The sequence below is a fragment of the Corticium candelabrum genome, chromosome 17 (assembly GCF_963422355.1).
Source record: "Corticium candelabrum chromosome 17, ooCorCand1.1, whole genome shotgun sequence".
Lineage (NCBI taxonomy): Eukaryota > Metazoa > Porifera > Homoscleromorpha > Homosclerophorida > Plakinidae > Corticium > Corticium candelabrum.
In genome coordinates this window covers 4,096,582-4,120,272 of record NC_085101.1, presented here as the reverse complement: position 1 = coordinate 4,120,272, position 23,691 = coordinate 4,096,582, and the positions used below count along the sequence as shown (strand labels likewise).

Genomic DNA, 23,691 nt, shown 5'->3' with positions numbered 1-23,691 from the left:
TACACCACACAGGCCCCACCTACTCGAGAAATTTGGTGAACCATTGTGCAGCTCACGTCCGGTACAGTCATACTGTACACCTTGTGGTCATGGGGGCGGTAAAGCGTGACATCTTTCTAGCTGGCTTTTTGTGTATCAGTATCATTGTAAGAGGGACGGATTCGTCAACCGCAGATTACTACCCTGCCTTTCCCAGCCATTTCAGTGGCTATTACCAAGATAGCACCGGTTGGGTCGCTAGAGTTGCTGTCAGTCGTTTTCAGCGCAATGGTGAAGAGCAAGTGAGAGCAGACATCGTCCAGAACGTATCCACGTCTCCTGGTATGTTATGTACTAGCCTCGGCTTCTCAGACCTGTAGCGCCAATTTTTAAGAATCGATTTTAATTGGCGTTAGACAGGTTTGGGAGGCCAAGGCTAGTTTTTTTGTGAAAAGGCGGCTGGTTTATAAAGTCACGTGATATTTGGGTTATTTTGTACAGACGAAGACGGACACTTCGTTGTGTATAGCAAGCCTCCTGGAGCACTCAGAGGGACTAGAGCGTTTAATAGGACGGTTTTTTTTCGCGAAACGAAAAGCAATTGTTCGTATACGGTGAGTAAGGCAGTTATGACGTCAGAACTGCCGCTGGGATTGACTACACTGTTGGGGGTCGGCGATCAGTCTTACTGTGTTGGCTTCGACGTGTGCAGGGGTCTGAAGTACGTCGACACCTATTTCAACAGAGAAACTGACGAGTGGTTTGAGCCTATTGCCAACGCAAATGGTCTACCAGACAACATAACACTTCTTGTAGATCACCAGACACACGTTCCATTCTGGGCAACTCGTTACCATCCAGGACATCCGGGTACTTTTGATCCTCCAAGGCGCATCACAACGAAGACGAATATTGTCTCCAATAGCCCGGATGTGATATTTAAATTGCCGCCACAATGGCAGAGTAGCTGTCGCAACTTGGATGCCAGAATCTACACAGACAGTAAGGATGTCTTCTACTCGACACCCAGCGGTAGCGACTATATTCACATCTGGCTGTCGGATATGCCCGTCGGAGGAGACGTTACTATCACATTTCTTGCTCATCCAATTCCTCCTTGTCCGTGTGTTACTTGCGTGCGATTCGAGCCCAATCCGATTCGCTTTACGTCCGTTGACTATAGACGAAAACAGATTGTCAGGTTTGTGTACGAGAAGGACGGTGTCACCAATTTTACGTTTGTTGTCAGCGGAGGCGGGTATTACAACCGGACCAGTGAAGAATATGGAACTGTCTACACATGCCACAGAGGAATTCCCCGAAAATCGTGCTAACTAAATCAGATGTAGTGATTTTGTCCGGTTTGCAGCCGTACAAGCATTAGACACGCCAAGTCCTAGGAGTCTGGCATGAAACTGAACGTATCTAATTAAAATACAGCTAAATTAGACTAATGATGACGTATCTAGACCGTAATGGTCACGTGATGATGACGTAGCTAGGTCTTACCGTACCAACACAAAACTGGTCATTTGTGTGTGTAATTGTTCTCACAGGGAATTTGCTTTACGCATTTTTACTCGAAGGGTTAGAAAATACAGAAAATGGTTTAATTAGGATTGATGTTGAGTTGATAACAATGCTGTTTCACAGTAGATGTGTCATGTTCAGTACGCTGTCGGTTGATCACGCAAGCAGAGAAGTTGTCAAGCTCTGGTTTTCCAACTTACTGTGTTTATTAATATGTTTTGTTTGTGAATTAATTAATTAAGTAATACACACGCGTGGTTAAGATAATTTAGATTTCATACAATTCTACTGGATGCAGTGCGCAACCAACAGTCGGGCACTCGAGGTCTTTGTGGTTGAAATTTATCTATGACGTATCGCAAACTTTGATGCCGCAGCTGTAACCTTCTGATGCTTTCCCCGTTGTTTTCTTTCTACAAATCGTATCAATATGATCGTGGCAAGAAGTAATTTTACTAAACAGTGGGGTAGAAGTCGAGGCGCCCCCAGAGCGTCTGGAACACGTACTTTGACGCTAGTCGCTCTCGTCGTTGCAAGTATACCGTCGTGTTTTGGTCAAGGTAAGTTTCTACGCCAGCTTTTTGTAGTTTATGTCTCACAAGTCGTGCTTTTGTGGTTCGTATTTCTTGAAGTGCGTCATGCTAAGTGACGTCACAACCCAAACATCCCGGATGTACGTCAGGCAGACTATAAATGTAGTGTAGACGTATTGTATCGTTGGTTGCTACTATAGACATAGAAAGGGCGCTCTCTTACTGTTTTACCAAAGTAATTAAAGGTCAAGAAAGCAAAACAGAGTATGCACTTGCCCACCAAGATGGCGGCTGTTACAAGAATTTAAATAAACGCCTTGTGTCACGCTTACACTTGCCACTTCTCCACTTGTGTTGAGAAATCTTGTTAACTTTATTACTTGTATAGATGACCACTTATGCCCGGCTGCTCTGTTGGATGAACAGGAAGCTAAACTGTCGCACGAAGTCGGTCGAATGGTGGACAGCCACTTGCAGTTTCATTGCAGTGAAATTCAGCACGTTGAGTTTGAGCGAGACAACGTCAGTCTGAGTGCTGGCGGCAACGACGGCCGTCTGCGTCTAATTGACAATAGGATGTCAATCTCTCATCTGAAACGGTCCGATTCAGGATGCTACAGATGTGGTGCTCGTACATCTAGTGGGAGGTACTGCTGGAGTAGTCCCGTATGTCTATCCGTTATTGAGGGTATGTACCGTAAACAATCCATTCAGGACACGACACTCTGTACTTATGCGCGCGCGCACACACACACACACACACACACACACGTGCGTGCACACACACACACACACACACACACACACACACACACACACACAAACAAACACACACACACACATGCACACACACTCTATTTTATCATTTTTGTAGACATACCTCATGTTTCTGTCGATCGGACACAATATCACATTTTGCTTGGATGCAATCTGACCATTTGGGTGAATGTCACTAATCTTTCGAAGTGCGGTCCGGTCAGATACGTTCGCTGGATCGTAAACAACAGCGATACATCGGACATCATCGACAAACAACGGGGTAGTCTGTTTGGTCTGATGCTGTTCGGTCAGTCATTGACCAGCAGTAGCACAGTTAGTCTCCTGATTGGCAACGACATCGGCTATGCAGGCATAGTCACATTCAAAATCGTCATAAACGGTTTATAGCACACGGACATGTTGTGTTCAATGACTTTGTAATGCAGTATGTGTTTATGTTTGTCCAGATCCTCGGAAATCTAAAACAAGATTGTCTTGTGAAAACGGTGTAGACTATGGATGGCCGAGTGGACAGAATGGGCATCTTGGAATGGGTTGGTTGAATGCTTTGCTTCTCGATTGAACCATTGCAGCCATGTTGTAAACCTTTGTGCATGTATGTACACAGAGTTTCCATCATCGACGTTTACTGAAATCTCATTTGTTACTCCGACGGTTAACACAACGGGTGCCGACAGTGAAATGACTATTGTGGCTGCTGTTGTGTCTGTCGTCGTCGTTGTGAGTATCATTGTTGTGGTATCTTGCATAGTGGTGAGATGTTTTCGACGATATCGTGGGAGGAAGGAGAACGGACGTTCAGAAGACAAGCCACAAAAAGAAGTCGATAAGGAGAGTTTGTATTCGAAACGATCTGGTAATTAGAATTGGCAGTTTGTGTGTTAGTGGTTTAGGCTGTCGGTCGTGAATGTTTTTGTTTGTTACAGATTCAGTTGTGGAATGTGTTGGGCGTGTAAACGAGTCGGGTTTGTGTACTATGGGAGGAAACGTCAACGGTAATGAAGGCTGCAGTACTTCGATCACATCTCAGACTACCGACAATAGCTCGTATGTGTAGTCAGACTATATTTTGTACTGACTTGGATTCGAGCAGTTATAGACAGCAAAGATGCCCGAACATTTCTGCTTTGTAATTTGTATGGGTAGGTATCCATTGTGAAGTTGTCTAGATTGTGTTGCATTTGGATGTTTGTATTCCATAAATTTTATATTACATTAGGGTATACTCTTCATTGTATTAGATGGTGCATGTAAATGTTTGAAGTCTATGCATAGCATAGTCACTTGCACGCGTATCCCTGGAGAGAAAACAAAAGCTTTAGCGCGCGTTAAGAACCCAAATGTCAGCAAACCGTTCAGCATCTACGGCCTCCTTGGGTCAGGAGGCGCTTTCTCGTCTAGTAGAAGTGTTCGAAAGCATCGATACAGACCGGAGCGGACACATCGACGAGAGCGAATTCAAAGCGGCTTGCGAAAAACTCTCACTCTCGCTCACCGATGACGAAATCAAGCAATGCTTCACATGGGACCAGAACGGCGACGGACGACTCGACCTAGACGAGTACGTAACGTTTGTGTCCGACCGACTGCGACGGACGTTCGAGGAGATCGACACCGACATGACCGGAACCATAGACTTGAATGAATTACGTCACGTGATGCGACGTCTGGGCACAGCCCGGCAACTGACTGACAGAGAAGTGAGGTCGATGTTTGCGGAAGTGGACGCGAACAGAAGCGGAGAAATCGATTTCGAGGAGTTCAGCAACTTCTTTGCACATCTTCCCGACCCTTCTCTCGTTTCCGTCGCTCAGCAGTGGGCGCAGGGCGTGGGGATTGATGTCGGTGCCGACTTCGCGCCGCCACCACTGCCGCCACCTTCTCTGCCGTTGTATCGCTTTCTACTGGCCGGGGGATTGGGTGGAGTTGTATCTAGGACGTTGACAGCACCGCTGGAGAGAATCAAGCTTCTAGCTCAGGTGTGGATGGGTTTGTAGGACCCGGACTTGACCCATCCCTCCGCCCTCGTCATCCGGATTCGACAGAGAATCCGGGAACTGCGACGGCGGAGTGAGGGTGGGTTGAGTCTAAAATTAACTGATAGAATCACTAGATTAGATGAACAATGAATGAATACCAGTACATGGAGGAGGTCGATTAGTTAGAAATGGTATCTTAATTCTTGAGGCAGATTTAGGTGCCAACACAAAGAGCATTTACTTTGATCTGAGGTACAGCAAATTTATAGTTTTTGTTGTAAAAGACGCTCTTTCTCTATGTTCTTTATTACAAAACATTGTTTCTGCCAACCCGGATGATTTTAAACTAGAGCTGCATAGTCAATCGTCTATTGGTATGTTGATTTACCAGAGCTGCCAACTCTCCCGCATTGAGCGAGAGACTTCCACATTTGGGACCTTTCTCCCGCCTACCCGAAGTTGGCATCAAATCTCCCACATTCTGACCATAGGTGGGCGTGCCTGTTCTGTGTAACCATACCCTTCTTTAACTAAGCTAGTACATACTTGATATCCGGATATCAATGTCTATGTGCCAGCCCTTCTCTCCATCCGGCTCTTTCATACTTGATTGGTCACAATCAGAGTCTCTGGGTCACAATATTGACATAGAAGGAGGAGTTGGTCAGGCAAAACGGTCCGAAAGTGGAAAAGGGAGAGGGGTTGGCTATCCTTAGACTACCAAGGAATTGTATATTGCTGGAAAAGTGATTGAAGAAGGCCAGAGAATCTAAAACATCCGAACTAGCAGCAAGAATATTAATGTGTATATATATATATATATATATATATATATATATATATATATATATATATATATATTTATTCTATTTTTATTTTTATTTTTATATTGAAATAATATTATATTTTATAACAAACTGTGTGTGTGTGTGTGTGTGTGTGTGTGTGTGTGTGTGTGTGTGTGTGTGTGTGTGTGTGTGTGTGTGTGTCTGTATGTATGTGTATATATATATATATATATATATATATATATATATATATATATATATATATATATATATATATATATATATATATATATATATATATATATATATATTTGCCCACTGTTAGTAGGTACAATATAAAAAAATACAATGTATATATGTATATAAAATGTACCTCGTTCATAGATTTAGTCTAGGCTTATATTTTAATAACAGGCAGTGTTTTACATTTGTTGCAGTTTGCTTATTTAAGTTAAGTATACTGTAATTAATTAATTAATGAACGGCTTCTACTCCAACCGAGCATGCAAATATTTAAATTTTAATAATTGTATATTATTTATATATCATTTAACATTTATTATGATATAAAATTTAATGATATTAATGCTATTGTAGGCATGTCAAAAAAAATTTAAAACTCTCGCATTCTCTGGCATTTTTTCCTGCAAACTCGTGCATTTGATTCAGCTAGGTAGGCAGGTCTGATTTACTAAATTTGAATGTTTTCAAATTGGCATAAGTGAAACACTGATGTAAACAAAGCATGGAATGGCTTGATATTTGTTACATATTGCTATATAGATATCAAGAGTTTTGCTGTGGGCCTAGGTTGAGAGGTTAAGATGAGTGGCATAGACCATTCTGGAAATGATGATTAAGAAGGAGAGTCTGGATCTGTACGAAACTCGCCTTTCTAATTGATAACAGTGATTTGTTTGCAAGGGTTTCTTGTGGGATAACGAAGGCAATACAGTACAGTATGTCATACAAAGAGAGAAACGCATCAACATGTGTGTGTGTGTGTGTGTGTGTGTGTGTGTGTGTGTGTGTGTGTGTGTGTGTGTGTGTGTGTGTGTGTGTGTGTGTGTGTGTGTGTGTGTGTGTGTGTGTGTGTGTGTGTGTGTACACACAGATGCTATTCAACAAACTTGCATTCTTCATCTCTAGACATTCTACGTGTTGTGTGAGTTGATCTAAACGTCTTCTAACCTCCAGCTATTAGAGTGGATGTTTTGTGGGTCTCTAATCATGAAGTGATATAAGCCGGACAACGACCCCTGCAATTAACTTTAAAAGAGAATTAGGCCTTGGTCAATCTTAGAAACTTGCATTGTGACAGATGGTATGCTTGATAGGTGTTACTTCCTGAGTGCATTTCCTTTACCAATTGAGGTAATTGGTTGTTGTCTTTGCAGACTCAGAGACTTCAACACGGTGCCGGAGTGCTTTCTACATTGAGTCGTATGTGGAGATTGGAAGGTGTTCGAGGCCTTTTTGCTGGCAATGGAGTCAATGTTGCACGTGTATTTCCTTATGCTGCATTGATATGCATTGCATACTCAAACCTGTGCAAGGTATTGATCGTCATAGACAGATCATACAAATTGTGTCGATATAATTAATTAGTTTATAGATGTTTCCGGCGGAAATTGTTGATGGCAGGTTAGAGTCGTTATGGAGGATGGGTGCAGCATCGGTTGCTGGGACTTTTGCGACATTGCTGACTCATCCTCTAGACGTCGTTCGGGCTCGCTTGACAGTTGCTGGCCAATTCGGACAAGCTGCATCAGCAAGGAGACAAGGTTGCTTGCTGTTTATACGTTTTGTGCCACAAATGAAAATTTAATTAATGAAATAAGAGTTGAGCATAGTAATGTACTTGTGTCATTAAAATTAGTTAGTTAATTAATTATTAATTAATATCACTGTTTGGTAATAATTAATATTAATTAAAGGATTTAATTAAGAAATTAATAATAACTAATATTGTTTAGTAACAGTTAAGATTGATTAAAAGTAATTAATTAATATTAATGAATCTTATTTCCTATTGAGTACTATTGATTAAAAGTAATTAATTAATTAATGCTAATATTGATTGATTAATTAATTAATATTAATGCCGACTAATTAATGCTAATTAATTTATTAAACAGTAATGTTATTACTTATTTAATATTAATGATTAGTAATAAGTATTATTGGTTAAAGGTAATTAATTATTAATACTGACTACTTAATTAATATTAATGTCAAATAATTAATTAGTTGATATTAATATTGATTAATTAATTAATTTTAAATAATATATAATACATATTAATTAATTAATATTAACGTTGTTTAATTAATTGTTTTGTTTTCGAAGGTATCATGCAGACGTTTTCGTCTCTGTTTGATGCGGGTGGCTTTCGTGGATTGTATCGTGGTTTGGGGCCAACTCTGATGGCGATCATACCCTTTCTGGCAGTTCAACAGTCGTCATACGATTACCTGAAAAAGAGGGCATCGAGACGAGACATGAAGCCAAGCGTAACCCTATTTGTATCGTGTGGCATCGTCGCAGGAACAACAGCACAGACGGTATGTCAACCAACTAATTGATTGGTTGTTTTGTATCTATTGGTGCGGCCATTTGCACTGACTTTGGTTCGTGACCATCGTATTTCATTGAATGGTAACCCGTGCTTTAATAGTAACCTACGGAGCAGATCACAGAAATAATAGTAACCCATGGGTTACTATTCAATTGAAATACTTTTACTTTTTCTCGTTTTCTGTTCACTGAATTGAAATCCTCATTTTGTCGTGCACTAACTGTAACGTGTGACAAATTTTAGGTTGTGTATCCTCTCGATGTTATTCGAAGGCTAATGCAGGTACACAAAAACACACACATTAACGACCATAATTCATTAAATCTACAATTGTGTCACGTGACTTTGTTTGACATAAGGTCGAGCAGAAGGAAGTACAGCCTGTGAGAGCAGCATCTACTGCTCGGCTGGCAAAAGAGATTGTGAGAAAACAAGGGGCTCGTGGTCTGTACGCTGGACTGCATGCAACGTATTTGAAGGTGGTGCCTGCGGCTGCATTGAGTTTGTTGGTTCGAGATGCTTGTCTAGGACGGTTGCAGAGTTGATGATTCTGATCTATTAGTTGATACATTTTAGTAAATCTTTAGGAATTTTTATTGTTGATTGGCTTGCTATTAGATGACTGATATGATTAGATACACTGTTGATATCAAACTGGTAGATTATAGGAAATTCAATTATTCAATTTTAATTGGCCTGCCAACAACACGTGGGAGACCACATGGAGTTGGTGCTAGGACAATGACACGTGTGAGACCACATGGACTTACGGACACGTGATAACTAACGCACGTGGTGTAGCAACCCAGCGCGAAAGAGGACTGGGCCCCCGAGTCTAAGTGTTCAACATACCAAATCAAATTCTAGGATTGTATAAGCAAAGGAATGTGTACACTGTATTAGATTTTAGTAGTACGTACAACAATTCTAGGGACGCTGAGGCTAGTTTAAAAAGGTTTGCGGTCTTGTGTCGTACGCGCACGTGACTGAGCACGTGAGTCACGCGACGAAGGAGGAGCTTGATAGTTTGCCACTGTAATGTACATGTACTAAAGTATTTATAGTAACGGTTGTTACTTTGGCAATATCCTAGTCGTTGAAATAATAAAACATCTTGAGTTTAAAATCTACATTTCTAGTAAATTATCTTTGCAGTTGTCCACCTAAATTATATCCGGGAGCTTCAACAAGAAGGCGCCGTATGAGGTTGCGATTACACAAGTTAGTCACTATAGCCAGTGCGTCCAGGCCGTCTCGTCGAATACCAAAAGTAAGATTGGCGCTGCTGACATTGAATTTGAACGAGCGAAAAAGATACAGAATTTTGCCAATTAATATTAATTAATTAATCGGCTACATGTCAATTACGTGTTTCTTTCTCTGCTCAGGGGCGCTTTATTGATAGAATTCGTGTTTATGTTCGTGGAGGCGGAGGGGGACAAGGTTGTCTCAGATATGGAGGAATAGGAGGACGAGGAGGCGATGTGGTAGTGACTGCGCATGCGCGTTGGTCCTCTTTAGCAGCCATCGCGAGGAGAGATAGTCAGCGTTTTATAGCAGGCAGTGGAAAAAATGTTACGTATAATAACAAGATTGGGAAGCAAGGAACGAATGAAATAATTGAAGTTCCTGTGGGCACGGTTGTGTATGACGGATATGGCAATGTAATTGGCGATCTTGATGTCGATGGGTCACGGCTGACTGTAGCTACGGGAGGTGAGGGAGGATCAGCCATGTTAGAGAAGTATTCTGGTGCAAAGGGAGAACGAAAAATGATCACACTGGAGATGAAAACGATTGCAGACGTTGGACTCGTTGGGTACTTTGTGTTGGCAGTTACTCCAAATTTGAATTCTAAGTAAATGTAGTTTTCTTTCAGATTTCCTAATGCAGGAAAATCTACTCTTTTGAAAGCACTTTCTAGTGCCGATCCTAAAGTCGCTGATTACCCTTGTAAGCATGTGGGATGATTGATATCAAGTTGGTATTTGAATGCATTGTTTGTTGTAGTTACGACTGTGAGGCCTCAAGTAGGAGTGCTGCAGTATGAAAAGTTGGACTTTAGGGTACATTAATGATATTGGACTTTATTGCTAAGATTTGTGCAACATTAATATTAATTTTGGACAATTAATTAATTAAAATGTATATTAAAACAAAATTAATATTTTAGTTGGTGTTGGCTGATGTACCTGGATTGGTTGAAGGCGCGAGTGAAAACAAAGGGATGGGACATCGTTTCTTGCGACACATTGAGAGAACAAGAGTTCTTCTGTTTGTTGTTGACATCCATGGCTTTCAGCTGAAATCCACTGATCCGTTTCGATCTGCTATAAAAACTGTCGAGATACTGGAAAGGGTCAGTGTAATGGCTTAGTTTGTTGTTATTTGTGGAACATTGTTTAGCTGCCGTGTTGTGTTGTTTAGGAACTCGAGCTGCACAGCAAAGAATTAGCATTTCATCCTTGCATATTGGCTGTGAACAAGATGGATACTGATGGGTCAGAGGAACTTTTCAGTGATTTAAAGATGATGTTGGATGAAAGGACAGGTTGGTCACATGCAAACACCCACCCACCCACACACACACACACACACACACACACACACACACACACACACACACACACACACACACACAAACACACAAACACCCACACACACACACAAACACCCACACACACACACACACACACACACACACACACACACACACACACACACACACACACACACAAACACACAAACACCCCCCCCCACACACACACACACACATGCATGCAGACAACACACACACACACACACACACACACACACACACACACACACACACACACACACACACACACACACACACACACACACACACACACACACACACACACACACACACACACACACACACCACACACACACACACACACACACACACACACACCACACAACACACACACCACACACACACACACACACACACACACACACACACACACACACACACACACACACACACACACACACACTACATGCATGCGCTAACACAATTGCTGAATGGACACAGTGAAATCCCTCTTCTATTCAATTGTTGTGATACGCTAAGTTATAGTAACTACACCAAACAAATTAATTTATTTTAAATTATTTACAAAGTATGACAGTAAAGCATTTTCAATATCTTGTAGTTCCCACCATCAAGACTCCACGTTTCCACAGCATTATAGGAATCTCGGCAAAGACAAAAGAAGGGCTGTTAGAGCTCAAAGACACATTACGACAATGTTTCATGTCTCTACATTAGCATTTTGACTAATGATGTGTGAATTTTATTTAATTAATTAAGATACAGGAGGGTTGGTTTCAATCTTGATTTTGGTTGTATTTGGTAACAAGAGAAATCATATTATAGAATTAAATAAAACAATTATTACGGTTGTTGGACAGCCACACAGTGTTTATTCGTGTTTATTCGTGAATTCTGTTGTGCCAATGTGACTGAGTAACAATAGGTCACATGCTTCTTTATCATAAATTTGCTATGTTAATTGGTGCAATTATCTCATTGTCTCCACTCTGGCACTGGAGCATAAATGACAAATCAAAATGCAAACGAGTGATCAGAATTATTTAATTGCTAAGTTTGTATTACAAATGTTCTTGCACACACAGTCACACACACAGTCACACACACACACACACACACACACACACACACACACACACACACACACACACACACACACACACAGTCACACACACACACACAGTCACACACACACAGACACACACACACACACACACACACACACACACACACACACACACACACAGTCACACACACACACACACACACACACACACACACACACACACACACACACACACACACACACACACACACACACACACACACACACACACACACACACACACTGTAGATGTTTTGGAGCTCAACGTTAGTATTTTATATTTTGTTATATAATTAGTTGATAGAATATTGACAAACAAAATAGGCAGCAATTTGTTCTCCACTTGAGACATGATATGGCTAGCTGTTGCACTAAAGGTACATCACGTTGATGGCCATCGAATAAAGCCTGTTTTTCGTGCTGCAGTGAGCCTATAGAGTTGAGATGGCGGCGATCCATAGACTTTATCTGCTTCACAACACGTGTAGACTACCTTATACTTGTGTTCATCGTTACCACAATCCATAGTCTTCTCGATGATATCCGTCCAGCTGGGCAGAGACACAGCCAATACCGAATTCCCCACCAGTGCCGGCATTCCTTGCATGATGTAAACAGAAAGGAGAGCTTTAAGAAAGGCTACAAGAATTTGTATCAATTGAATGTTAGAATCAAAGTATTGAAGCATCCTTCTGAGAGCCCACACGGATGTGACTCCATGAAGAAGAAAGAAGTCGTCATCATTTGATGATTGTGCATACAAGGCAATAGCACCATCGACTATTGCTTTCATCGTGTAGGTTATGAAAGATGGGCAGGTCTCTGTTGTTATGCCATACTTTGATTTAAATTGCGAATGCAAGCGTTTAACTGCTGCTTCGGTATGGATGTTGAGGATGTCCTCCCCATAGTCACCTGTTGCAGCCATCCTCCTTTCATATTTAAAATTCAATTTGGGTTGCATAGAGCCGTACTAGGGCAACGCAGCAAGATGCGTCAGTTGTTCAGAAAGCTTTCTGGCTTCTTGATTTGAGCGGAGATCGGACACTAGAGTGACAAGTGCATCCGATAAATCAGAGATTCCAAATTCAGAATGCCAGTGATTATCGTCACTACATATATCCAGTTCTTTTACGATTGAATCTGCCATTTCAGCACTGCTTTTGCCTTTAATGGGGGGTTGACATGAAAACAGCATGTAGGAAAGGCCATCGATGACATCTCGAGGGCTTGCTATGAAGTCACCAGACGTATTCTGCATTAATCCGTAGCCGATGTGTATTAGAGGATGAAAAGCAGCTGCTCCAATGCCACCGTAGACTAGGGAGGGAACATGACGTTGTAGCAGTAAAGAGATGGAGGCACCAGATTTGCGCATGCGCAGTGATTCTAGCTCGTTAGAGAAGAATTCGACGAATTCCAGAAAATGATTTCGCTTTCCGGCGAACGTCATTAGGTTTTCCGTTGTTACTCGCACATCTCCAGAAATTTTATGGGCTGGTTCTAGCTGTTTGATGTAGTGATGAACAAACGACTCGACCTTTGCCTCTGACGCTTCCAATTTAACCAACGCAACCACTCCATGCATCAAGTGATTACTGAAATTAGTTCCATATTCGATATGATAGACATCCGTGCCATACTTTCCAACAGCGTTGTCGACAGAGCCATATGACATGTGCACGTGACTAACCTCACGTGAGTGAACAGCCTAAATCTTTAATTAATTTCTGTTGGCGCACATCAGCACGTCCAATACGAAAAATTTATTTTTCCAAGCAAATTAAGCTTTATCTCAATCAGCTCTCCAACTGAATCTAATTTATAGTAGATGTGATCATGAAAATTGAATTAATTTAAATTGATGGTAGGGCAACACTACATAGTCAGTCATATTTGTGCTATCTTAATACCTAAAACTACTTTGCTATTGTCACTGTTCTTTCATAGATGCGTTGAATACTCAAATCTCATTGGCTTTTAATTTGTTGTAGAATTCGTTTAGTCAAAAAATGTAGTGATGCACCCATGGGTGATCGTGACCTTCACACACAAGGCCACGGAATGAAGCGCATCTTCTGTGCTGCAGTGAGCCGATACAGTTGAGACGGTGGCGATCCATACACTCTCTCTGCTTCATGACACGTATAGACGACCTTATATTCGTGTTCATCCACACTACTATCCACAGTTTTCTTGATGATATCCGTCCAACTGGGCAGAGACTCGGTCCATTTCGATGCTCCCATCAATGTTGGCATTCCCTGTGTGACGTAAGTAGCAAGGAGAGCTTTGACGTATGCCACAAGTATTTGGATTTTCTCGATATTAGAATCAAAATATTGAAGCATTCGTCTGAGAGCCCACACGGATGTGACTCCATGAAGAAGAAAGAAGTCGTCACCATTTGATGATTGTGCATACAAAGCGATGGCACCATCGACTATTGCTTTCATCGTGTAGGTTATGAAAGATGGGCAGGTCTCTTTCATTATGCCATATTTTGCTTCAAACTGTGAGTGCAAGCGTTTCATTGCTGCCTCAGTACAACTGTCGAGACAGTCCTGCATATTGTCGCCCATCGCAGCCGTTCCTCTTTCAAAACTCGATGCTGGCTCCATGGAGTCATACTCGGGTGATGCAGCAAGATCAGCCAATTGTTTAAACACCTTTTGGACCCTTTGACCAGAGCGAAAATCCGAGACTACAGCAAGAAGTGCATCAGACAAATCGGAGATTCCGAATTCTGATTGCCAGTGACCACTGTCACTACTAATATCCAGTTCTATTATGATTGACTCTGCAATTGCGGCACTTGATTTGCCTCCGATTGCGCGTCGGTATGAAAACACCATGTAGGAAAGACCATCAATGACATCTCGAGGGCTCGCAATGAAGTCACCAGAGGTATTTTGCATCAGTCCATACCCAATATGTATTAGAGGATGAAAAGCTGCCGCCCCAATGCCTCCGTCAGCTAGAGAGGGAACATGTCGTTGTAACAGTAAAGACAAGGGATTTTGGGAGGCATTAGATTTGCGCATGCGTAGAGACTCCAGCTCGTTTGTGAAGAACTTGACGAGTTCCAAAAAATTACTTCGCTTTCCAGCGAAAGTCATTAGGTTTTCCGCTGTTACTTGCACATTCTCAGAGATTTTGGGGACTGGGTCTAGATGTTTGATGTAGCTATGAACGAAGGACTCGACCCGCGCTTCTGCTGCTCCCAAACCAACAAGCGCAACTACTCCATGCATCAAATGATTACTGTAAATACCTCGATATTCGATGTGATAGACGTCTGTTCCAAACCTTTCAAGTAAAGCAGCCATGACTCATAGTCACGTGATTTAGGTCACGTGAGCATTATCACGGAGGATAAAATTTTAAAATTACGTGTCAATTGTATATAAAGTAACGAACGTTAGCTTGTAATACATTGATATTAATTAAATTAATATAATTAGCACATGTGGAGGTAGAACCGAGAATTAGTATTTATAGAAATTAGAATGCCATGAAATATAATTACAATTAATTGATCGATAGTTGCAAATGCCCTACATAACGGGCCAAGGCAAATAGTTCATCTTCTGAGCTGCGGCTCGTCGGTACAGTAAAGAGGGTGGAGTACCATATACTTTCTCTGCTTCATGGCATGTGAAGACGAGTTTATAGACATGCTCGTCTACATCATCACCACACTCTACTGATTTCTTTATAATTTCCTCCCATTCGGGCAATTTGGTTCCCTCAGGCAACTTGGTCGCTACAGCTGGCATATCTTGACTAACATATGCTGACAATAATGCCTTCACAAACGAGATCAGCATCTGAACCTGAACGACAACAGAATCAAAACAGAAGAGAGTTCTGCGGAGAGCCCACGAGGATGTAACTCCATGTAGAATGAAGAAATCATCTCCTGCAGAGCAACTTGCATAAAGTTGCACAGCACCATCGACAATAGCCTTCATCGAGTAGCTGACAAATGATGGAAATCCCTGCTTACACAAGTTCCTGTCTACCAGAAACTTTGCATGCAATGATTTCAATGCTGCGATGGTGTACTTGTCGAGAAAATCCTGACCATAGTCACCGACTGCAGCCATTTTCTGCTGAAAAGTCGAAACGGGTTCCATGGATTTATAAGAAGGCAAAGAGATTAAATCATTTAAACTGGCCATGAGATTCTTGACAGATGTATCGTGACGAATGTCCTTTATCACGCTTACCAGGACATCCGACAAGTCTGCTTCATACCTAGATTCCTGAATGCCTGTGGTCAGGCTCATCTCCTCGACAATCGATTGAGCGACCTCGGCAGACGGCTTACACCCTTGAGGACGTCGATACGAATGAGTCATGTAGGCCAGCCCATCAATGACGTCACGTGATTGACACGTGACATCAGAAAAATCATTCATCATGAGACCGTAACCAATGTGAACAATCGGATGAAATGCAGCACAGCCAATACCACCGTCGACTAGGTCCGGAACGTATTGGCGAAGCAATATCAGCAATGGAGTGTCATATGCACCGGACATGCGCAGCGACTCGTATCTTGTTGTAAAGAATTCGACGAATTGCGGGTAATACCTTCGCTTTCCAATGACGGATTTCCACGTTTCCTCGTTTATTTGTACGTCTGAAGATGAGTGCGATGTCGGCTCCAGCTGCTGAACGTATTGTTGCGTGAACGATTTTATCTTCGCTTCAGACGCTCCCAGTCCGAACAGAGCAACAACTCCATGCATGAGATGATTCGTTAGAAATCCTCCAAATTCTATGTGGTAGACATTTGTGCCAAGACCTTCCAGAAACTTACTCATGATATGATACAAGAAGTCAGGCCCGTATGTGTCGTTCCAGTGATGCATGTGATGACTCATCCTGCGTGTAATAGAGCTCGCAATAGAGCTCGCAATAGAGCTCGCAATGTGTCTAGGCGGCTCTTTACATGCTTTTAGTCACTTTTAATTTTCATCCATTCTGAGATCTGGAGTTGTGTTGTAGGTTAGCAGTACTAATTATTAACTAATTAATTCTTACCGTACACTGCATTGTCTGGGGATTAGCTACGCGGGTTACGTCGAGAGATATCGGAAACAATTAATTTAACGGCCTCTTCTAAGGATGCGTGACCATGCAGGAAATACAGCAGGAGATAGGAAGATCATGTGAGAGGATAGCGCAAGTGTTTACCAAAATACTTAGTCTCGCGAGACTACCAAAATATGGCGTAAACTGGGATATCCGGGGGGGGGGAGGTTTACCTTACCGTATTAGCTCTATGTCAAGTTCATTCTATCTATGCTCTACCTACTAGCTAGGCAACCTTTGATGCAAGAATTTATTTTTGTAGGGACGCCTTTCAGGAATCACTTTACTAAACAGAAAAAGTCACAAGGGTCACTCATTGTCTGGTGCACATCTTGTGTTTGGAAGTCAACTAACTGTCGTCCAGAAATATCTACAAATGCGCGTGTGAACTAGACTTTATAGTTCCAAGTCAACAGATGTGGTCATTTCAAAGAATAGTACAGTAATCACAGCTGCATGGCTTGACCCCTAGCTAGCTTCCAAGATAGATTTTTGTGGCGTGACCCCAACTTCATTGCTAACTTCCAAGCTATTTCTTACGAGGAATATATAAACTATATGTATATATATATATATATATATATATATATATATATATATATATATATATATATATATAGGTACTTAGGCAGGAATGTGATTGTGTGCGGGTGGTGGCGTTACCTCTATTTACGACTTCACAGTACAGTAGCAGCTCAGTAGTATCGGACTGTGCTGCATGTCTGATGTCTGTCGAAGGTGACCCGGTCGTCCTGCTGTCAGTTTTCTTGTTGGCTGTCCATCTGCCTGTCAGTAAACGCTTGCCAGGTTAGCTCGCTAGTATGGTACTACTAATAGCTACATGTAGAGTCCCAGATCTAATATGGCACATTCTCAAAATTTAGAGGACACTGGCCAGTAGCGTAGCTAGGCATGAGGCAGTGAGGCAGTTGCCTCGGTAGGAAAAATGGGCGTGGCATTTGTCACGTGGTCACTTTCAAAATGTTCTGCAAAGATTTGATTCCACGAGACATAGAAGGATTGGACAGCTTCATCTGCCAACTGCTAACTAATCCAAGTGTAGTTTACTGTTTTTACCCTGTCAAATCAATTAAGCATATCAATATGACAGCAATAGCCTTAGGTAGTGCATATCAATAAGGAATTAATATTAATAAAAAAATTAATATTAATATCAATTTGCCTCGGTAAGAAAAAAATCCTGGCTACGCCACTGCTGGCACACAGCTTCAAACCAAGCTACCTCTCCATTTTTATATCAAAGTAAAGACTGATCATTCATAAATCATTTCTGTTAGATTCAAGCTAATTGGTTTAATTTTCGTACCGTTACAAGCTGATTCTCCACTAGGGGACGACCCATCTAGTATGGGATAGCCGCTAGTTCTCGCTGAACAAAACGTCTTAGTTAATCATGGATCGGGCATTCAGTCAAGAGGGGTACGTCTCTTCTACCTACAATGTTGGAGCCAAGTTCGTCGCTTCGCGCTTCTCCTCTCTACAGACGGAAAGGGGCGGGTCGCAGCAGCTAATGTGGGATACGCAGCATTTGAAAAGGGGGTTTCCCCTAGTCGTGCATGTGACAATTTACATGCACAACTGGTGTACGTACGATCATGCATCTCTAGAGAATCGCGCTATGTCTGTCTGTCACGCACCGAGACGTTGAGGTGCTTAAATCGGATGCCCGGTCTCTTTTCGAAACCGTGCGAAAATCGCAGCAGCACGATAAATATGTGTAGAATCGCGCAATGTCTGTCCTTCACGCATCGAGACGTAGAGGTGCAAGAATTGGATGTCCGGTTCCCTTTCGAAATGTGGAAGTAGCAGCAGCGTGATAAATCAATACACAGTAAGGGGTGACAAGCAGGATGTCAGGAGACCGGAAATCACGGGAGCATACAGCGCATTCTGTATGCTACCAATTTGCGAGGTGACCGCACAGCTCTCTTTGTTGTACAGAAGAGCCTCTTTTTTAAACCCAGTACAGATGACAGCAATCAGGGATTACAAACCACTAGATTGACTTTTTAAAAATTATTCTAAATCGTGCTGTGACTTGGTCTAGCAGATTTGGTAAAGGTGGGTGAGATGCAGCTGTTGGAATTAGGCATGCAGGATCCGTCGAAGCAATTTTAACGTTTTTCAGATTTAGACACGTTCGGTAAGGACGGACGGCAAAGCTGTGCGTGATCAAAAAATAGAGTAGGAAGATGTCAGTCATGATGGAAAGTTAGCAGAAGTGTTACTTACCAAAATACTGTTTGAACTACGACCTGCATGCAGGTAGATACCGGTTTATCAGCTCTATTTCAAGCTGATTCTGCATGTAAATGCTATATAATATTTGAGGCAAGAGTATACTTTTGTAGGCTCTCTAAAAGGGACGTCCTTGACTAGGAGTTGGGACCAGCTGAGTTCCCGGTGTAACATGCAGCAACGTCAGTGGCGGTGATGCTAGTGGAAGTGAGGGCAATGAAATTGATGGTAGAGAAGGCGATGGTCGTAGAAGCACGGAAAGTAGGTAGTCACACGGATCATTAGTTGTCTATACACCTATTAGTCTGTGCGGGTGATGCGTCAATTTTCAAAGAATACTTGACAGTAGCAACTAATGCCATGGGTATATACGCCACGGTTTTCATAGTCTGGTTAGTCTCAACAGTGTACATCTGACGTCTGACGGAGGTCAGCGGTCTGTCATTCTGTTGGTTGCACAGCTGCCTGTCAGTGTACGTGCATGCTTGCCAGGTTAGCCTGTTACTATTGGCTATTGTTTGTGTTGCTGCTATATTTAATTCTTGTGCGGCGATGTTGTTCACGTGCATGTATTTCTACATATCCGGATGTTTATCCAGAAGGTGAAGGTGCCCAAAATTTTCATTTGTTAGGATTCGGTGGGGACGGTGGGTAACAAATTACGGAATTCAAATTTATAGGACAGCCGTCTGTCTGCTTGTCGGTCTGTTTGGCCACCAGTATGTCCGCCGCCCCGACTTCGATCTCCGCCCAATTTGCTCGCGCACGCCGAATCCGTGCAGGTCGAAAGTGAGATTGTCGTCGTCTCCTCTCACGTCTGAGCAGGCGAACAACACGTTAGGCCACACCGGCCCAAGCATGTGAGACAGGCGAACAACACGTGAAGTCGCAGTGCTCGGAGCTGGGAAGGCTTGGCTTGCAAGGTTAGTCATCGTACTGCCGTCAGGTGATATAATTGTAAGAGGAAATTTCCTAGGCTAGTAGCCCTAGAATTCCTTGAATTCAAAGCATTCACGAGCCACAACCCTTCTAAATCGATGGTTACCAAAACGGAACTGCCGTGAGTGTCCGCAGAGGCTCGCACGCCTCGTCGGTGTCGCGTAGCAGCAAGAGAGGAAACAGCCTCAGCATGTTGTAGCGTCCATTTCTGTTTATATGAACTGCTCTCTCTCGCGCTCTCTCTCTCTCTCTCTCTCTCTCTCTCTCTCTCTCTCTCTCTCTCTCTCTCTCTCCTGGTCATGTCAAATACAAACGGTAATATATACGTGCAGATATTTGTGTTTATCAATTTGCTCTGTTGTCGCTTATTGAATATCATTGTTAGACAATTGGACAAGGTATTGCCGAATGTCGGCATGGAATACTCTTTGTACGTATTTCTGCTAACCCTTTTCACTGCACATTACAAGCCAAGTAAAAGCGAACTTATTTCATGTGAACTCCTAAAGAATGGAGTACAACAAATGCCACTCGACATTATCTCGTCTACAGCCGCTGCAAATAGGGAAACTAAATCAAATGTATTTTTTAACGGTGACTGTCAGTCTTCTGATAATTTTGAGAGCTTCAGTTATTGGACCTGCAATGCACCACAAATGTCTAAATTTGGATCTGCACTGTTAGTTACTAAACCGTCAACAACAACTGCAGAAAAACTTTACAGGATACTGGTTTTTGGAGGGATATTTACTGCGGGTGACGTGCTAAATTCCAACCAAACGTGGATTTATTATGAAGAAACAAACTCTTGGAAAATGATCGATAGTGTCGTGAACGGCCCTCCAGCAATGAAGAATTTGCAGCTGGTGCCTCTTTGTAGCTCACACGCCGTCATTGTGCATGTTGATGCTATCAACAGCACTTGGATATTTAGTTATGAACAACTGGAATGGAAACGAGTTACGATTGTGGGAAATGGGCCAAGTCCGTTATCTTTTGCAATTGATAATAGTAACGTTACAGCAGTGGCCGTGAAAAGTGCGCACTTTCTGTGCCCTTGTAGTGAGGATGTTCTCGTCTTTGTATCTCTTCATGAAGCGGATCAACTTGCAGTAGTGTGGTACAGGCTCAGCTGTGTGATAGAACATACAAAATATAGTTGGGAGAAAGTAGGAAACTATACATTTCCTGATTATGATCTACGTTTTCTTACTTCTTCGACAGACAAGACAACATTGTATTTTATGGTTCACAATTGCATTTGGGACTATTCCGTGAAGAAATCATTTTGGCATAAAACAAACTATTGCCTTTCATCTGATAAGTGGTATGAAGTTGCGAATAGTATTTCGATGTCTATATATTTAGATAATACTGGAGAGATTCTTATGTTCAGTCTTTGGAAACTTTTAGTTGTTCGGCTGTCTTTGTCTAATGGGTCTGTGTTCTACGAACGTGCACATGGAAATCTATGCTTCAATACTGACCTAACCGAGATACTTTATGGATTACAACTGTATGCTGTACGAGTTGTCAGTCGAGGTAACGAAGTGATTGTTTACTCTCCTGACACATTGTCAAAATCTTGTGGCTCAACTACGTGGAGACTGCGGAGAAACGATGGCGCGGGAAAATGGGAATTTGCTGATGTGAGCAATACCGTCCTAATTCCATTAGGTGCCGCATTTCAGTCTTTGTGGAAAGACACATATTATCGGATGGTCTACGGTATAATTAGAACGATTCCGCCACCAGCCATGTGGTCTATGAACTTACGCACGAAGCGATGGCAAATGGTGGGATATCTCAACGTTACAGGATTACTAGACGTTAGAGCAATGGCCGACTATGATAGTGTAAGTACGCACTTGCAGGAAAATGTGTGGCTGATTGCGGCAGCCCATTACACAACGTTGATCGCGTCAAAAGATCACATACGGCAAACGTTCAGTCCTAAACCCCCTAGACACAGCTGCACACTCGTTACTATTAGCTCGTCGTCAGCTTTGCTGTTTGGAGGCATTTTTGATAATGGCAGCGTAACTAACGATCTTTATCAATTTTCTCTCACAGGTAATGTTTGGGAGAAAGTGGAAATGGCCGAGTCTGCGGGGAAGGTCCCCTCGCCTCGATGTGGCCACGCAGCTACAGTTCTAGGGTTCGACATGTTTGTCTTTGGTGGATATGACGGTAGCAAAATCTCCAACCAAGAATTGTGGAAATATAATTTGATTAACAATTCGTGGAGCATTTTAGTACCAAAAAACAAACTTCCACGTTCTAGTATTAGCAGGGATTGCCACCTTATGGCGACCGGTCAAGCTGGAATGATTTGGATTGCGACTAAATGTATTGCGTCACGAGGACATTTTGAGTATGATGGACATTACGAGTTGTGGATGTTTGTTGTTCACTTGCAGACTTGGAATTTTGTTGCTCGTCACAAAATGGAAAAAATGCCGAATTACTGTCTCTCTCCAACTTTGCATTTTCGGCAAGGATATCTGCTAGATTTACAGGCTTCTACTTTAGTTCGTATAAAGGCTGGTTGCCCTGAAGGATTAAATTCTAGCAACATTTCTCGTGTTCCCTGTGACTTGTGCAAAATTGGTTTTTTCTCTGGTACGGGGTCTAACGAGTGCCGCAAATGTCCAAATGGAACGACGACGAGAGAGGAGGGTTCGTCAACACTGACCGACTGCAACGTTTGTGTCAAGGGTTACTGTCTTCATGGAAGATGTCTGGTGGTGAGCAGCAGGTTAACACAAGTTCCTGTATGCACGTGTACTCTCGGTTTCACTGGTTCTCACTGTCAAGATGCAACTTATTATTACATTGGAATGGGAGTTATTCTTTTTATAGGTATTATTACTTTATTCGTTATTGTATTATGGCGCACTAGAAAAAGACGAAGAGAACGAGAAACGGCTTTGCGTCGTCACATACAAACATTGAATGATGCGTGGCAGATCAGTTGGCAAGAAATAGAACTGCAGGACGAAATAGGAGGAGGAGTATCAGGAAGAGTGTGGAAAGCGCAATATCGTGATATGGACGTTGCTGTAAAAATGCTGATCGACGTTGATCAATCGCAATCGTCTTTGGAATTTGCAGGAGAAATTAAGTTTATGCAAACAATGCGTCATCCAAATATTGTTCTTTTCATCGGAGCGGGTAGAACGAGTCCACGAGCACAACCGTTTCTCGTCGTCGAGTTTGCGCATCGAGGTTCATTACGTCACGTACTGGATGACGTCAGTATTGAAATAAATGAAAATCGTAAAATTGATTTCGCTTTAGACGCTTCGAAAGGAATGGAATTTCTTCACCAATTGGACCCCCCGAGAATTCATCGAGATGTGAAAAGTGAAAACTTGTTAGTTAGTCGAAGTTGGATTGTCAAAGTTACTGATTTTGGTCTTGGAAAACTTTTTTGTGGTGCACACCAAAATCAACAGTTAAACCGAAGGAATTCATTGATTAGCATTAATTCAGAAAATGAGCTTTTGTCTGAACCGAGAGACATGTCTGAAGAT

The 23,691-nt window shown here is 42.2% G+C and overlaps 8 protein-coding genes across 8 annotated transcripts in view; 5 read left to right on the top strand and 3 right to left on the bottom strand.

Moving 5' to 3' along the window:
* The first annotated feature begins 1 nt into the window (after position 1).
* LOC134193168 (uncharacterized) lies at positions 2–1,645 on the top strand. The gene is made up of 2 exons (XM_062661970.1): positions 2–321; positions 481–1,645. The coding sequence occupies exons 1-2, from the start codon at positions 90–92 to the stop codon at positions 1,311–1,313; spliced, it is 1,065 nt and encodes a 354-aa protein (XP_062517954.1). The 5' UTR covers positions 2–89; the 3' UTR covers positions 1,314–1,645.
* A 196-nt stretch (positions 1,646–1,841) lies between these two features.
* Positions 1,842–4,059, top strand: LOC134192936 (uncharacterized). The gene is made up of 6 exons (XM_062661692.1): positions 1,842–2,069; positions 2,431–2,730; positions 2,917–3,201; positions 3,269–3,355; positions 3,430–3,678; positions 3,749–4,059. The coding sequence occupies exons 1-6, from the start codon at positions 1,940–1,942 to the stop codon at positions 3,877–3,879; spliced, it is 1,182 nt and encodes a 393-aa protein (XP_062517676.1). The 5' UTR covers positions 1,842–1,939; the 3' UTR covers positions 3,880–4,059.
* Positions 4,060–4,157: 98 nt separating this feature from the next.
* Positions 4,158–8,909, top strand: LOC134192934 (uncharacterized). Its single transcript, XM_062661691.1, has 6 exons — positions 4,158–4,801; positions 6,987–7,145; positions 7,205–7,373; positions 7,940–8,154; positions 8,412–8,450; positions 8,528–8,909. Exons 1-6 carry the CDS (start codon positions 4,163–4,165, stop codon positions 8,711–8,713), a joined length of 1,407 nt encoding a protein of 468 aa, XP_062517675.1. The 5' UTR covers positions 4,158–4,162; the 3' UTR covers positions 8,714–8,909.
* Positions 8,910–9,344: 435 nt separating this feature from the next.
* On the top strand, positions 9,345–11,615 carry LOC134192937 (GTP-binding protein 10-like). The gene is made up of 7 exons (XM_062661693.1): positions 9,345–9,438; positions 9,557–9,987; positions 10,048–10,121; positions 10,179–10,234; positions 10,342–10,527; positions 10,596–10,719; positions 11,351–11,615. The coding sequence occupies exons 1-7, from the start codon at positions 9,370–9,372 to the stop codon at positions 11,464–11,466; spliced, it is 1,056 nt and encodes a 351-aa protein (XP_062517677.1). The 5' UTR covers positions 9,345–9,369; the 3' UTR covers positions 11,467–11,615.
* A 505-nt stretch (positions 11,616–12,120) lies between these two features.
* Positions 12,121–13,013, bottom strand: LOC134193324 (uncharacterized). Its single transcript, XM_062662153.1, has one exon. It carries the CDS (start codon positions 12,816–12,818, stop codon positions 12,237–12,239), a length of 582 nt encoding a protein of 193 aa, XP_062518137.1. The 5' UTR covers positions 12,819–13,013; the 3' UTR covers positions 12,121–12,236.
* Positions 13,014–13,611: 598 nt separating this feature from the next.
* LOC134193085 (uncharacterized) lies at positions 13,612–15,183 on the bottom strand. Its single transcript, XM_062661876.1, has one exon. The coding sequence runs from the start codon at positions 15,181–15,183 to the stop codon at positions 13,900–13,902; it is 1,284 nt and encodes a 427-aa protein (XP_062517860.1). The 3' UTR covers positions 13,612–13,899.
* Positions 15,184–15,252: 69 nt separating this feature from the next.
* On the bottom strand, positions 15,253–16,699 carry LOC134193100 (uncharacterized). The gene has a single exon (XM_062661888.1). It carries the CDS (start codon positions 16,684–16,686, stop codon positions 15,412–15,414), a length of 1,275 nt encoding a protein of 424 aa, XP_062517872.1. The 5' UTR covers positions 16,687–16,699; the 3' UTR covers positions 15,253–15,411.
* Positions 16,700–19,411: 2,712 nt separating this feature from the next.
* Positions 19,412–23,691, top strand: part of LOC134192873 (uncharacterized) — a 7,642-nt gene continuing 3,362 nt past the window's right edge. The window contains exons 1-2 of the mRNA XM_062661630.1: positions 19,412–19,477; positions 20,488–23,681. Of these exons, the coding sequence (XP_062517614.1) occupies positions 19,412–19,477; positions 20,488–23,681 (3,260 nt within the window). The remainder of the gene's footprint in view (positions 19,478–20,487; positions 23,682–23,691) is intronic.